The sequence below is a fragment of the Scardinius erythrophthalmus genome, assembly GCF_964197995.2.
Source record: "Scardinius erythrophthalmus genome assembly, chromosome: 14".
NCBI lineage: Eukaryota > Metazoa > Chordata > Actinopteri > Cypriniformes > Leuciscidae > Scardinius > Scardinius erythrophthalmus.
In genome coordinates, this window is record NC_138234.1 from 15,318,950 (window position 1) to 15,334,841 (window position 15,892).

Genomic DNA, 15,892 nt, shown 5'->3' on the forward strand with positions numbered 1-15,892 from the left:
CACCTAGTCATGTGTTTTGTGATCTGGTGAAAGTAAGATGATCTCTGTCTGTTTCTCTCTCTCTCTAGCCTAAATGACTGTGGCATTACAGATGTTTCTGCTTTAACTCAGTCTTTGACAAACTCAAATGCACTGCAGTTTTTAAAAGAGATTGATCTGAGGGACAATATGATCAGAGACTTAAAGCAGCTCAGAGATGTGATACGAGACTCAAACTGTACACTGAGGTGAGTAAACATCACTGTGATGTTAAAGATACTTTCATTTATCTCTGACAGTCTTTCAATATTTGTGAAAGGAAAATATAATTAAGTTTTATTGAAACCTGTTTCAAAGTTTGCGTTGTCATGCCACCAAAATGCTGTGTCATGTAAATGAACGACCAGAATGCATTCAACGTTTTCTGTTGAAAACTGTCGTGTAAATGGCCTTATAAATTATTTTTACAATGGAAATGAATCAACCCTGAACTTACTTAAAGTCCAACTGAAATCAAAATTGACCCCATTTACTTTGTTAGCGCATATTACTAGTCTTGTGGTGAACAATTAATCCGTGCAAGTTAATACACAGAAAAAAATTGTTTGCCGTCGTAATCTTTAATCAAAGTCTGAAAAGTTACTTCCAGTCTGGAATGGCATTCCTTCTCTGATGACGTAGGTTTGACTGCTTGGTTTGGGAAACGCTTAACCACTCCCCTCAAATCGTTAGTCTGTAATGAGCGAGAGATGGAGAGGAGGAGCGCTAGAGTAAAACCCTGCCCTCTGTTCAATATTCCTTTTCACTGGGAAATACGTCACAACACTGGAGAAAAGTTGTTTGCAACTTCCGGTTCACGCAGACTTTAAACTAGACACAATGACTTTCTTCTAGAGTTGCTGTACAGCAAAAAAATAAAATAAAAAAATGTTGCTTTCATTTCCTATTATCACTGTAAAGCTGCTTTGTAAAAATCTGTATTGTAAAAGGCGTTATATAAATAAAGGTGACTGGGCTTGACATGACCAATGAAATCTCTAGTATCAGCCGGGGGGCGGGGTTTGGACTTTAATGGTTTCTGGAGAAAAAACTAAAGAACAAACAACTTTATTGAACAATAGCTTTATGTTATAATATATATAATATATAGTATATAGCTCATCAGTAGAAAATCAATAGAATCTGATAGAACAAAATTAGACTGATAGTTGTACACAGATTGTAAAACGCAGGTAAAATCAGTGCAGATTCCAGCTTCAGCTCACAGCCGTCCAGCCTCACATGATCAATGTCTCTGTTTTGTGTGTGTTTCTACTTTCACAAGCACCACGTCACATTGCTTTAGGCTTTCTTTACTTTATAAACTCTAAGAAATGTGTGAGGGTCTGATGTCTGTACAACTTAATGTAAAATGTACATTCTATATTCAAATATAAACTCTGTTATCAACTGACAATATCAGTTTTATATCTTTAAAATGAACAGGGATTTTGGTGAGATTTGGTGAGACTATTTAAAACCTACATCTAATGAATTCAAAGTGATTATACAGAAATGCATGTAATAGAAAATTGAAACTGCTTCAAACCACACTGCTTTAACAAATGTAAAGTTTATCATACTAGCTCTTATGTATTACTATTTTAAATGACTAGTAATGTAAACAGCATTATTAGAAATATACATGTACACATAAGTGATATTGAATGCTTATTGTTGGTTTAGTACTCTGATAGTCTGGTACTCTGTTTTATTTTATTTACAGGTGAAATGGATTGAGAAGATCTTGGTCAGAGCTGAGATGAAGCAAGAATACAGAAGTCTTTAGTATAAGGCCTACAATCATGATGATATTGGAATTAAACTCATCCATATTGAAGCAATTAAAAGTTAATTCACGATTCATCACAATTCCTTTTCATGTTGATTTAACTATTTTCCAAGTGACCATTACAGCCAAACTAATTTCCATATTTTAAAAACAAAGCCTTACAAGTAAACAAAATATAAAAACTATAAAATTAAAGACTGAAGTTCTGCCTACTTGCCTGTCAATCATCCACTGAGCTGAAATAAATGAACTTTGCCAGTTACATGCAGCTTTTAATGAAAATAACCTGTACAGAAAACTCTGAGAAGCATATACAAAACTTCTTCAGTATACCTTATTATCCTGATTAAAACATCACGATTGTTTAGATTAAAATCCAAGTAAATCTATAAAAAATGCTGTACTTTAACCAGAGACATTGGCATTAGTGTATATTATTAGTATGTGATTATTTTTACAAACTTACATTTAGATGTTGTTTAGCTGATTCAGTTAATGACAAATAATCTTGTTTATTTGTTTAAAGCAGAATAAGGTTCTTCCTCTCCACCAGTTTTTTCATCAGATAACTTTATTTCTTTATCCACTCATGTTTTTTTATTAGTTCTGTTAGTTACTGTTGTCTATCTTTATCTTAATAAAATTCCTTTTATTGCACATGTGTCCTCCTTGTGTTGATAATGCAGTCAGACTCAGTTATCCACTATCTCATAAATCCTTTAGATTGTTCAGCTGACAAACTCCCTCCAGTTTACATGTTCATTTATTCTGCAATCCTCCTTGATTGTTCTTAGTTGTAAGTTAAGTTAATAGTAAGTAGTTATAATAAGTTATAATTAAGTAGTTAAGGTGAAAATCCTGAGGTAAGTTATAACTGTTCATTGTGCTGAATTATAATCTCTCAATTTTCATTAAACATACGTTTATGAAGGTTATGAGGCAAATATTCCGCCTCAGATGTTTCTCCTCAGGACAGTTGGTGGTCAAACTGAGCTCAATAGTCTTCAAGACTGAAGTTACCACTGTAAGTCTCTCAGTTTTAAATGTAAAGTTGCTTGTTATACTAAATGATAGCAATAACAAAATTAAAATTTCTGAAGCCAAGTGGCTTTCAAAAATGTATTGAAATGGGATTTATTGCATTTTTAATGCTACACCGTTCAAACAGCAGCAGGTTCCACCTTCCTTTTTTTTTTTTGAAACAAAGATATTATGAAAGCTATTGTTTCAGATGAGATGGATAATATTTGAGAATAAATTGAATTGACGGTAAATACGAGAGCTGTTCATTGTTTATTAAAAAGTATTAAACAATAAACTGTTATAAATATACATTTTAGAATATAAAGTTTTAATTTATCTATCACTGTCATTAACCGATTCAGTTGAGGTTAGTGACTTTCTATAGAACACATTAAGAGACAGACTTTTATCGGCGTGTTGAGGTGCTGTGATGGTTTTGGGGATCTTTTGGATTGATTTTTGTGATTTTTGTTCAGGTTTGTGCTTTTATTTTCAAGTCTTTGGTCTCCTTCCCTGTTTGAAATCATTTATGTTCTGTTTAAATTATAGTTTTTTTTTTTCTATAAGTAGCATAGGATCTTTACCTAATTGGGGAAAAGAGAGCCCAGAAAGCAAATAAATTGAGAAGTCATTAAATCTTATTGTTTCCTGACTGCGTTTCCATTAACCGTTTTACACAAAATGTTAAAATGGCATTACATGCATTTTGTGAAAGACTCATTGCATAAATTATATTTAGGCTATTTACTTTTATCTGCAATGTACAATTGTACTTATTTTTATTATTATTTACCAGTACTACTATTTTTTTTTTTTAAACAACTATTACTTAACTGTAAATAGCAGTGTTTTGTCAGACAGTCTTTTCAAACGAGTAAAGAGTTAAATCCAATTTTCCCCTCTGATTACCAAGAATTAAAGGGGGGGTACAATGGTGTTTCATGTATTCAGAGTTGTTTACAGAGTTAAAGAGATGGATTCTCATGCTAAACATGGGCAAAGTTAAAAATATATATATTTTGGACGAATAGGCTAATGGAGAATTTCTGTGCCGAAAATCTTACTTTCGGGTTGGTACAAGTTTCGGCTGGTTTTTTTCGATCGTGGATCTAATGACGTAGATGAGAGTGGAACTCCTTATATGAGCATTTCTCTCGGAAAAGCTCGCCCGCGCACACGTCGACCAGAGGAGAGCGAGACCGTGCACATCAACGCGCTTCAACAGGAAATCATCGGCAGCCAGCGCTGCATAGGATTTGTTCAAGAATGTCTCCAAAAAAGTGGGTTTTTGGATGTGAGGGAAAGCTTACCGTGTTCAGCTTTCCAAAGAACCCGGCGTTACAGGAACAGTGGATGCAGTTTGTTTTTCCGGGGCAGCAACAGAGTAGCCTGGGTGCCAGCCCGAACCCCGCCCACAACATTTTTTGGTCGGGAAGTTCGGTCTGGACTCGCTCCGTTGAGGAGCTATTATGCCCGAACAAAAATTGTTCGGACCAATCAAATTGTCAGGGCGGGCTTTATACGATGATGGACAGATGAGCAATCATCCACGTCACCAAAGAGCGCTTGATTTGAATTAGTTTACAACAAAGACGACTGCTGCTGGAGAATTGAGTTCTCTTACGAGAGGTTCTCTCGTATTGCGTAAGCTAGCTTACGCTGCGGGAAAGTCTCCTTTCTCGAGATACTGAAGCCAAAAATTATCCTTAATTTTTTTAATCTTGTCAACGCAGTGCGGCAGCCTGCAGACCTAGGGCAGGCGAATCGCGTGCCCATTGGCTGCTCTGCGGCAACTGCAGCAGCCTATGGCTGAGCCTTGCGCGTGACGTCACGTCCAATGAGCGCGCTTGGCGCGCTTAATGCGTCACAGCCCGTCATTAGGGGTGTGGCTTAGCGTATATAAGCAAGGTACAGAGGCTGCTTCGCTGATTTCTGTCTCTTCAGCGAAGCTCTTCGCATCGCATCTCTGAGGAAGCCGCCGTCGAATCAAGCGACCAGCACGCCGAGGATTTCAGCCTGAGGACGCCGGCCGCTTCGCCGCCTTCAGCCTTCCCTGCCTGCTACGCCATCCGGCATACATATCCTTTACTTGCTCTGTGTTGTGTGTTCTGTGTGTTCGCCCCGCGACACACTTGCATCTAAAAGAGCGCGAGGCGTTGTTGCAAATGCCTCGCTCATCCTGTGGCTCGTGTGAGCCACGCTCAGCGACAGAGACCGCCATGTATCTGCGCTCTCTGCCTGGGCTTCTATGACAGCTATTTCCTTCTCCCCCCCACCTTCCGACGCGCAGCGGCCGGCTTCGCCCGCACTGCCGTCGCCTCAGGGGTTGAGGCAGACAGCGCTGTTTTCTTAGACAGCTGCTTTCTCCCCTCTGTCAAGCCGCGCAAACGGCGCCGCTCACAAGGGATGTCAGAAACGGACGGTCTCGGGCTATAGCTTCCTTTACGTTACAAGAAAGCTACCCCCCGGACGACGCACGCCCCTCCCTGCGCTCTCCCCCTCTGTTCGAGCCGCGCAAACGCGCCGCTCACAAGGGATGTCAGGAGTAGACGGTCACGGGCTGGCTTCCTTTACGTTATAAGAAAGCTACCCCGCGTCTCGGTCGCGCGCGTCACTCTCCGGCCACCTCCGTTTCTCACACATTTCTCAGTCCCCTCCTAAGCTCAGGCGACTAGAAATATCAATATTGCAGTAAACGAGCCTGTTTCAATACACGCACGCCTGCAAACATACGATGTCATAGCACATGATGACATCTTCCCGCTCTCTCTCCCTTGTTCGAGCCGCGCAACTGCGCTGTTCTCAAGGGACATCAGAGCGGACGTCACGAGCACCGGCGAAAAGAGGAAGAGAGAGTGTTTTCGTCCTCGTATATTCTCAGTCCCCTCCAAGTTCAGGCGGCTGGAAATACTATACTGCAGTAACGAGCCTGTTTTATTACACGCGCGCGTCTGCAAACAAACGCCGAAACGAAACATCGCTCGGTCATATGCTCGCACTAACTAAATGTTTATGTGTGCTCCTGTGGCTCAGTGGCAGAGCATTGGACTTCCACACGGGAGACCCGTGTTTGAATCCTGCTCTGGCGGCAGATAAATATTTTTTCTGCTGGCTTCTCCGAGCTCGCGGCCAGCTTTCTCACATACAGAAAGCGAACCCGTATCTCGCAGGATGGTGCTTGAGTATTTATGAGCGTCTAAACTTATGAGCCATCAAAGCTTCTCGCTCTATCAGTTTCCTATAACACCGATGGTGTTATACGTGTAGAAAATGTGCCCACTCCCACGTGCTCACTGCTACACACAAACACGGTCTCCCCGGTAACGTCCACAGAGCGCACTCTCTTAAAGCGGTCACACGTACGCCGCTTGAGTACTAAGTGTAGGAAGTGTGCCCACAACTCTGTGCTCACACCTACCCGTTGCTCGCTCTGTCACTCAGTTACCCCGGGTTGCAGATCCTCTAAAGCTCACTAACATTCCAGCTCTAGCCAAAGATAAGTGTAGAAAATGTGCCCACTCTCATGTGCTCACTGCTTCACACAAACACGGTCCCCATGGTAACGCGCTCAGAGCGCTCTCTCTTAAAGCGGACACGCGCCGCTCGAGTACTAAGTGTAGTAAATGTTCCCACAACTCTTATAATTTTTCTCTTTTCTACAGAAGTAAACTACAACCAAGTATAACAAGGTTATGACGTCATTGACAGGTGGCAGTGTACGCAGTACACGTCAACAAATTACTTGTCTATAACTTTGTGTAAATGTATCCAAGCATCAGCATCACGCTTGTTACATTAAACCATCCAGCTAATTCTAATTCAGTATTGCTAATTCTGGGTGAACCAGAAGTTTCCACCAGGATTACTCCAGTATTGTGTACTTCAGTACTTATTTCCAATGAAAAAGATCATTGAAAATTAAATCTCCATCTCTCATCTCTAGCTCACAGGCGTCACTCAAGAAACTGGAACTGGACCGCGGATATACAACAAGCAAGCAGCTGATTCATTTTAATATCTAACTTTAACTTCATTTCAGGTGGTATGTCATTCATTGCAATATGCATGTTTACTGCTGAACATTTCGGGTATTAACAACATGCTTGTTGCTATGGCTTATGTGGGTATTGGCATCATACTCATTTAGGCCATCTAGGTAAGGGCAACATACTTGCTTAAGGCTTCTGGTATTGTTGGTAACATGCTGTTGCTCAAGCTTTTCAGGTATTGGCAACATGCTTGTTGCTTTGGCTCACTCAGGTAACTTCAAAGCATCCAGATTGCGCTGTCAGTTGGTTTTGGGGGATATTGGCATATGGTTTTGTTTTGGGGGATTATTGCTGCTCTCCCTGCTCTTATCCATGCTAGGCTGCATGGATGCGCAGGGAGTTCTCGCCCAGAACGGAACCATTCCGCCAATCCAAACTGTATGCTAATTGTCAATCATATTTGACGGTAGTGGTCCTGACAGAAATCAAGCATAGCGTTAGTTCTGGCAGGTCACGTTAGTCAAGCTCGCATCAGCTGACCCTCAGCTGATCCACATCTACCTATAGGAATACGACACCTATCACCGTATACATATATAAGCTCCTTCAGTATTATCAGCAGCTATCGCGTTTCTCAGGAGCAAATTACCCTCCTCCATCCCCAGCTCCTCCTCTCGCCCAGTCAGGATTTGACATTCTGATTCCCCTTGAATCAGAATAATTATTGAATAATGTTGTACTTTAAATCTTGAATTAAATATATTTGCAAATTTTCATGTTGGTTCTGTTCTGTTTACCCCAAGGGGGATTATTGCTGCTCTCCCTGCTCTTATCCATGCTAGGCTGCATGGATGCGCAGGGAGTTCTCGCCCAGAACGGAACCATTCCGCCAATCCAAACTGTATGCTAATTGTCAATCATATTTGACGGTAGTGGTCCTGACAGAAGTCTATTTGACATCTGACAGGAAACGTCCTATAGACGTATTGCAGATGAGCAAACACTCTTTAAAATACGTCTTCCAGATGTAAGTTTCACATCAAATAGTCGTGTGCTATCTGGGAGGTCTATCCAATTGAGTGCAGAGTTTTTTTTTTTCCTAGTTCGGTTGAGACACACCCCATAATCAAATCTCTATGGAGCAGTATCAGACTCATATTCTGACTAGAATCTGAGTATGACGACGTCAGGCTAGCAACAGAGTGTACCAAGTGCTGTTGTGTGTTCTGGTCATTTCAGTGATGAATGTTTTATTAACAAGGCTCAGGTCGACGCTGGATTTGCAAATCATTTGCTATTAAAAAGTACACAACTAAAAAAATATATATAACATAGATATAGTGATTTTTGCTAATTTTAAAGCAAAAAAGTTACATATTGTGCCTTTACCACATTTCATACAAAATGGTAATTCAAATTGCTTTATTTAAAAGTGAATGAAATTAAATAAAAATAAAATAGGAAATATAAATAAGAATATAAATTTCTATAAAATATATTTAAAGAATAAAGAAATTCATTTGTACAGTGCAATAGGATGCAGTAAAATACTACGAAAAACCGTTTGTAGAAACGAAGCTGAAAGAGTTAAACTCAGTGCCAAAAATAAGAGAAAGAAATGTTGAAAGCGCGCCGCCGGTGCTCGAACACGGGGGCTGATAAACAGTATTGGCCGGCTGTACAGCGTTCAGTAGCTCGGTCCTGCAGGATGGAGCGCGTTTTGCTGTCAAACACCCCTGGCGCGAGAGCGGCGTGGGGGATATGGTGTCTGAAAGTGAGTGCGCGTGCTCGTGAGCGGGCGCAGGGTTTACACTTATAACACGGCCAGTGTTTTGGAAGCTTTAGAGGGTCTGTAACCCGGGGTAACCGTATGGCAGAGCGAGCAGCGAGTAGGTGTGAGCACAGAGTTGTGGGCACATTTACTACACTTAATACTCGAGCGGCGTGTTTCCGCTTTATGAGAGAGCGCTCTGAGCGCATTACCATGGGAACCATGTTGTGTGAAGCAGTGAACACATGGGAGTGGGCACATTTTCTATACTTAATATCCCCTCGGCCTGAGCCGTTGCAACTCGAGCAGCGGGTAGGTGTGAGCACAGAGTTGTGGGCACATTTACTACACTTAATACTCGAGCGGCGAGTGTCCTCCTATGAGAGAGCGCTCTGAGCGCGTAACCATGGGGACCGTGTTTGTGCGAAGCAGTGAGCACATGGGAGTGGGCACATTTCTACACTTATGACACCCTCGGCCGGAGCCGGAGTGTTTCGGGGCTTTAGAGGGTCTGTAACCCGAGGTAACTGAATGGCAGAGCGAGCAGCGGGTATGTGTGAGCACAGAGTTGTGGGCACATTTACTACACTTAGTACTCGAGCGGCGCGTGTCCGCTTTAAGAGAGAGCGCTCTGAGCGCGTTACCATGGGGACCGTGTTTGTGTGAAGCAGTGAGCACATGAGAGTGGGCACATTTTCTACACTTATCTTTGGCTAGAGCTGGAATGTTAGTGAGCTTTAGAGGATCTGCAACCCGGGGTAACTGAGTGACAGAGCGAGCAACGGGTAGGTGTGAGCACAGAGTTGTGGGCACACTTCCTACACTTAGTACTCAAGCGGCGTCCCAGCTAACACACGACGTCGCAGTTACGTAATTTATTCGTACTTTTTGGTCATTTCATGACTTACCAACTGACAACGTAACTACAACGTCGTATGCTCGGAATTTCATTACCATCATATTACCAAACCACAACGTCGTCAGTACGTCCTCCTAACGTTATAAGATAACCAACTACGTTCCAGATACGTACTCTATTCGTAATATCTTGGTAATTTCATGACTTACTGGCAACGGAACTGCAACGTAACAAGACCGTAATTTCATTACCATCATATTACCAACCCACAACGTCGTCAGTACGTCCTCCTAAGGTTATAAGATAACCAACTACGTTCCAGATACGTACTCTATTCGTAATAACTTGGGCTGCGTCCGAAATCGCATACTTTGTGAGTAGGTACTACATTTAAATTAGAACGTACTTCGCGACCGTTAAAAAAGTACGTTCTATATAGTATGAATACGGGTAGTATGAATGGAGTCCGGACGTACTACATGCGCCATGTTGGTATTGTCACGTAACATGCGCGGTCACATCAGCGCGAAAATTTAAAGAGCCCGTTCCACTGACTGCACCAGAGCAATGTTTTTAGTTGTTCTTTCCGCTTTCGTCTGCGTTTTTACGTCGTTCGTGCTCACAATTCAGAGTCGTCGCGGTCAGTTGCTCGCACACACACAAACCTGTGAACAATGAGAGAGGTTGATTTTTGGTAAGGAAAAAATAATTTATTTGCTTGTGATATTGCCATCAATGAATAAACATGAATGAATCAATAATATGCGTGTGTTTATCTCTGTCGATTCATTCATAGATGGCAATATCACAGTGTGTGTGTGTGTGTGTGTGTGTGTGTGTGTGTGTGCATATATATATACACACACACACACACACACAGTGAACAATAGGGTAACACACTCGAGGTCAGATACAATACACACACACATTCATTCATACATACATACATGTGTATATATGAAGACTTAAGACGTAAAAGAAAAGAATTCTTCTAAAATGAGCATTTTTATCAAACTTGTATTATTTAGGTTCAGTAATTTCACTTTAATGACAATTAATAGGTCCTTTTCATTGCCATTAAAGTGAAATAACTGAACATAAACATACACGCTTGATAAAAATAATCAAACTAAAAGAAAATTCCAGATGGCACTTAGAGGCTTTTACATTAAGTATTCATATATATGTATGTGTGTGTGTGTATAACACACACACACATATAAGAAATGGAGCATATACAGATATAATACATATAAATAATCCAACACCGAAAACAAGTGTCTTGTCGATTCAAATCGTATTCTAAAATAAACTATGAACACGTTTACAGATTGTGAGCCCTACAACGCCAATTCTTCATCTATATTTTAAAGATGGAGCTGACCTCCACCCCTCACGGTAGTCCATCCAGTCACTGATTGCGACCATGGGTGGAAAAAAAAGGCCATCGAGGTGCTGGTGCTCTAGCTACACATCACATATTTGAGCTTAATTTTTTACAAATTATTTACTTTAAATTTAGGTAGGAAAAATTAATGTGGAAATCCAAAAATTGCCCAGGGTGTAAAGTTCTCATCTTGTACACATGCTTTTAAAGAAACAGATTTTAAATTATTTGAAAGTGATGCCCAACAAATGAGATTGTTAGTAAGAAAGTCCCTTTAGATCTTTAGAAACCTGTGAAGGTTAACTTACTGAAGCTGCTGACGTTGATTTTCTTCCCTCAAGATGACACTTTAATAAAAAAAGTTTTAAAACTTTTGCTTTTGGTGGTGCTTTAAGCTATATTATACTACTTTGTGCCAAAGTTTTGTGATTTTGTTTTAAACTTTTGTATTCTGTATCCATTTAAAAGTTAAATAATATACAAAAATAAAGCAAATACATTTTAAAGGTGTCTGGGGTGTGTGGATATTTCTCTTCAGTGTGGCACTATTTTTCAGATATACCTGCAATTTGCTTTTCAAAAAAAAAAAAAAAGAAGAAAAAAACATCTGGAATCTGTCACAAAATAAGTGCACACACAACACCCTTTAAAAATATTAATTACTCCATGCCACATATTAAATACTTTACAACTGACCATCTAACTACCGGTACTGTAAATCCCTGGGAATTAAGTGTTTTGTAATAAAACTTGCTAAAACAGCATTACAAAATGAACTTACTAACAAATAAATGGAAAGAGAGTGTGTAACATTTGTTTTCTTTATTATATTTTTTTTTTAGCAATTTCTAAAAGCTGAAGGAATCTTTCCTCTCTCTCTCGTCGCTCTTTCTTTTCTTTCCTCCCTTTCATTAGCCACTCTATAAAGAACACAGGTGTGGTCATCAGCCCCTGCAAAATCAACACAGAATTTAACATTAGTGATGAACCATGCTCAATCTATATTATTAAATTAATATTAATGTTGGACAAGTTGAGGTACACTTGATTACAGTAGCTTGCTTTGTAGCCAACACATATTACATATCAACACTGGTAAAGAAGAAATAAAACCGTTGTAAAATTAAAAAAGAAAAGTTTTGTAACCCTCTCATTTATCTGAGAAACAACGTCGTTGTTTAAATAAAACAGTGTTAACTGACAGACATTAGCTCGTTCTGTTCGGCAATAATAATAATGATAAAATTGTCATTTTGCAGCCAATTCACAAACTTGTACCCTCAATTTACATTATTTAAACTTTTAACAAGTCAATCGTTTACTTGTATGATGTTAAACGAATACAATTTAACCACAAATAAACAAAAAGTGTGTTGTAAAGTACTTACACTTGAAAACAGCCGCGTCTCCGTTTTCCGCCATTTTCAAATATAACGACGACAACTCCTCTCCCGTGGCATCATGGGATAGTAAAGTGTCCATCGTATGCGCACTTCAGAATCTCGCCGGATGTAGTAGGTCATCCGGGTACTTCTCGCCTACTGTTTTTCGAATTCTATGATTTCGGACATACTGCTCGCGTACTGTTTTTCGCATACTATATAGTAGGGAAGTATTCGATTTCGGACGCAGCCTTGGTAATTTCATGACTTACTGGCAACGGAACTGCAACGTCACGGGCCCGTAATTTCATTACCATCTTATCAGACTGCATTTCTATGAAATATTTTATTTGTTTCAATTGTTTGTTTAGTATTCCGTACTGTACGTTTGAAATACGTTCATTTTATTCAAGTAAGGTTATAATTTTAGATGTTTATGTTTGTAAATGTTGCGTGGCTTTGACTTTTTAATGGGCGTGCGCGTGAACCTTCGAGTCGCCCTCAAACACTGAGGCGGAGATGAGTTGCCATGGAAACGGCGCGTCACCGACCAGCCCAATGACTGCAACTGACAAAGCGGCAGAACTCCGTCTCTCGCTATTGTTTTCACTGCTTTCAGGTGAGTTTAGTCTCTAAAAATCACACAAATAATACACACAACTGTTCTTGACACTTCTCGTACTTGTAATTGATACGCTTCTGTTGAATATTTGCTTTATAGAAATGGTTTAGTGTCTTAGGAAAAAGTCCGTTAGCATCTCAACCGTTTTCAGAAGAGATAACGTTATGCTAACTTCATAGCTTGAGCTTTTGATATGAAAGTTTAGGATTTTAATCGCATTTTATGGGTAGATGAGAGGTTTTGATAGTTTTGTAAAAAATAAGTTAGTTTGGAAGTGAGCTAATTTATTTAACATAAACGTATTTAACATAAACGTACTCGATGACGTCACTTAACGTTACATGGAGTGTGAAAATAGGCTGAAACTAGCTCAGTGGTAAACACAAATTGATAAAACTAGTTCTGTGATTTCAGCATCAACAAAATAATCCTTCTACAACAGAGGGAAGCTCCACGACTTCAATATTTCTGAAGAAAGCTGCTGCCAGAGAAGTTGGAAACAGGTGAAGTGAGGAAGCTCATTAAATAACTTCATATCCATTTTCTCACAATATTTTGTCACCTACTGTACATCACCATGCATCTGTTATTTTAAATTCTCATATTTACATTTACATTTATTTGTTTAATTTATTTTAAGAAAGTTTTGACATCCAAACTTAAGTGAAACTGTATGAGCAATATGAATAAGTGAATAAGTAAAACTAAAAACATAGATGAAACATTTAAGATTATTATCAGTGTTGAAAACAGCAGTGCTGCTTCATATTTTTGTGTTTTTCAGGGTTATTTGATGAATGAAAGAAAAAAAAAGCATCATTTATTTGAAACAAAAATATTTACTCTCTCTTCTGGTCAATTTAATGCATCCTTGCTGAATAAAATATGATTTTTATTTTTATTTTTACTCTATTGAACCCAAACTTTTGAACAGTAGTGTATATGTTGGGTCTATTTAACAATGAATTCTGGAGAGAGAAAAAAGAAAATTGTTTAAACTTTTACATTGGTTTACACAAAAAGATTAATCAGCACAACTGTTTTCAACATTAATAATACTCAGAAATGTTTAGGACGTTTGCATTGTAAGAATGTATAGTATTCAAATATTAAAATGCTGACTCGTGAGGCCATGTTTTCTTTTTAAAATCAGATGATTTCCTATTATTTCAATAGAATGTAAGGGAATAACTCTAGAATAACCTTTCTGATAATATTTGGGGCCCAGAAACACTATCCTAATTTAAATCTAGATTAAAGACACATCTCTTTAGCCAAGCATTCAATTAACACATCTCATAATCTTGCACTATATGTGATGAAATAGTAAAAAGTGCACATGTAAATAATATGAACAGCAGCAATGCTAATCTTTCTCCTGTTGTCTCCCTGTTTCTATCTCAGGATGCTCAGCATATTTTACTAGAGATTACAGCAGCTCCAGTTCGGATCCAGGCTCCAGCCTCACTTGGGAAGACTTCTAATGACATCAACACTCTTGAAGACAATGTGTTTAAACAATTTTCAGATGTTAAATGATATTTTAAAGTGTTTAAACTAATTTAAGTTATGTCAGGTGGTACAGCAAAAATATTATGTATTGTAGTTGTACCACCTGACATGGAAAGTGTACCACCAACCTACCCATACTTGAAATTAGCAGTTTTTATCAGTATTTGAAAGAGCTCTACAAACTTTTTCACTATGCAAAAGAGATCAGTTAGGCTCCTCTGGATGATGCATTATCATGTTTACTGTTATTACCTTGTAAATTCATAATAACATTTGAGAATATACAAATGGCGGACAAAAGTTTTCTACTGATATTTATAAAAAACAATTAAATGAAAGGCTTCAAACCTAAAATGATGGAATAGTTTTTATTTTGTTATTATTAAGACACCATTTTAAATTGTTTTCTTAATCTGTTTATTTGTTCGGACAGTTGCACCACCACCTGACATTTTAGGAGTTTAATGCTGCCTTCAGGAATAATCATAAATAGGCCTAGTTTCCTAGTTAAAAAAAAAAGGACATTGTAATTATGACTTCAGAAGAAGAAAAGCAAAATATGTATTATTAAATGTACAAAAAAAATAATTTCAAACTAAGGTTTTATAGAATATAGTGATACATGTCATTAAGTTATCAAATTATTTTAAAAGGAAATAATGCACTTGCCACAACATAACTTTGTGACAATGTTTAGAAAAATATACAAGCGATTTTTAAACAAAACTGTCTTATATAGATTCTATCTTTCAGTGCTAATTGCTTTGTGTATTTAAATGTTAAATGGGAAAACACTCAACTGTTCCTTTTTCTTGCATTTTTCTTTTCTTATTCTTGCTTTGTTATTAGGGCCACCAAAATGAAGACGTGTAGGAGTAGTTTGATGTTCAAGCTTTTGAGGAAAATCTTGTTCATTTAAATGTATAACCTGTTTGCAAACTGTTTTTGCTGTTTGTGCTTTGTTCTATAGTAAATGAACTGAATTAACCAAATTTTGAGTCTGTATATCGTTCATATGTCGTTGAAAAAGTCTCTAAAATAGTTTTGGGCCAATGAGGACAAGTTAAATTAGACCACTGCATGTCCGCCCATATTATTAAAAACTAAAATGACCAACTGGTTACCAACACACGACTGTCGATCCACAACGTTGCCACGACGTCGCCGTTACCTGCTGACAACGTTACAAAGTTACGTTGTAGCAACGTATCTGGGAATTTCACTTTTCCGGTTGCCACGACGTAACTAATTACGTCGCCACGACGAAAGTTTGGTCACCAGATTACGTTGCAGTTACGTAACAGTCACGTATTTGTGTTAGCTGGGGTGTGACCGCTTTAAGAGAGTGCGCTCTGTGGACGTTACCGGGGAGACCGTGTTTGTGTGTAGCAGTGAGCACGTGGGAGTGGGCACATTTTCTACACGTATAACACCATCGGTGTTATAGGAAACTGATAGAGCGAGAAGCTTTGATGGCTCATAAGTTTAGACGCTCATAAATACTCAAGCACCATCCTGCGAGATACGGGTTCGCTTT

General features: G+C 38.8%; 1 protein-coding gene across 1 annotated transcript in view; it reads left to right on the forward strand.

Moving 5' to 3' along the window:
• The window catches only part of LOC308702502 (NACHT, LRR and PYD domains-containing protein 3-like), a 51,379-nt gene extending 48,913 nt beyond the window's left edge, over nucleotides 1-2,466 (forward strand). Inside the window, exons 19-20 of the mRNA XM_081385403.1 lie at nucleotides 69-227; nucleotides 1,745-2,466. Of these exons, the coding sequence (XP_081241529.1) occupies nucleotides 69-227; nucleotides 1,745-1,748 (163 nt within the window). The 3' untranslated portion in view covers nucleotides 1,749-2,466. The remainder of the gene's footprint in view (nucleotides 1-68; nucleotides 228-1,744) is intronic.
• Nucleotides 2,467-15,892: the final 13,426 nt, after the last annotated feature.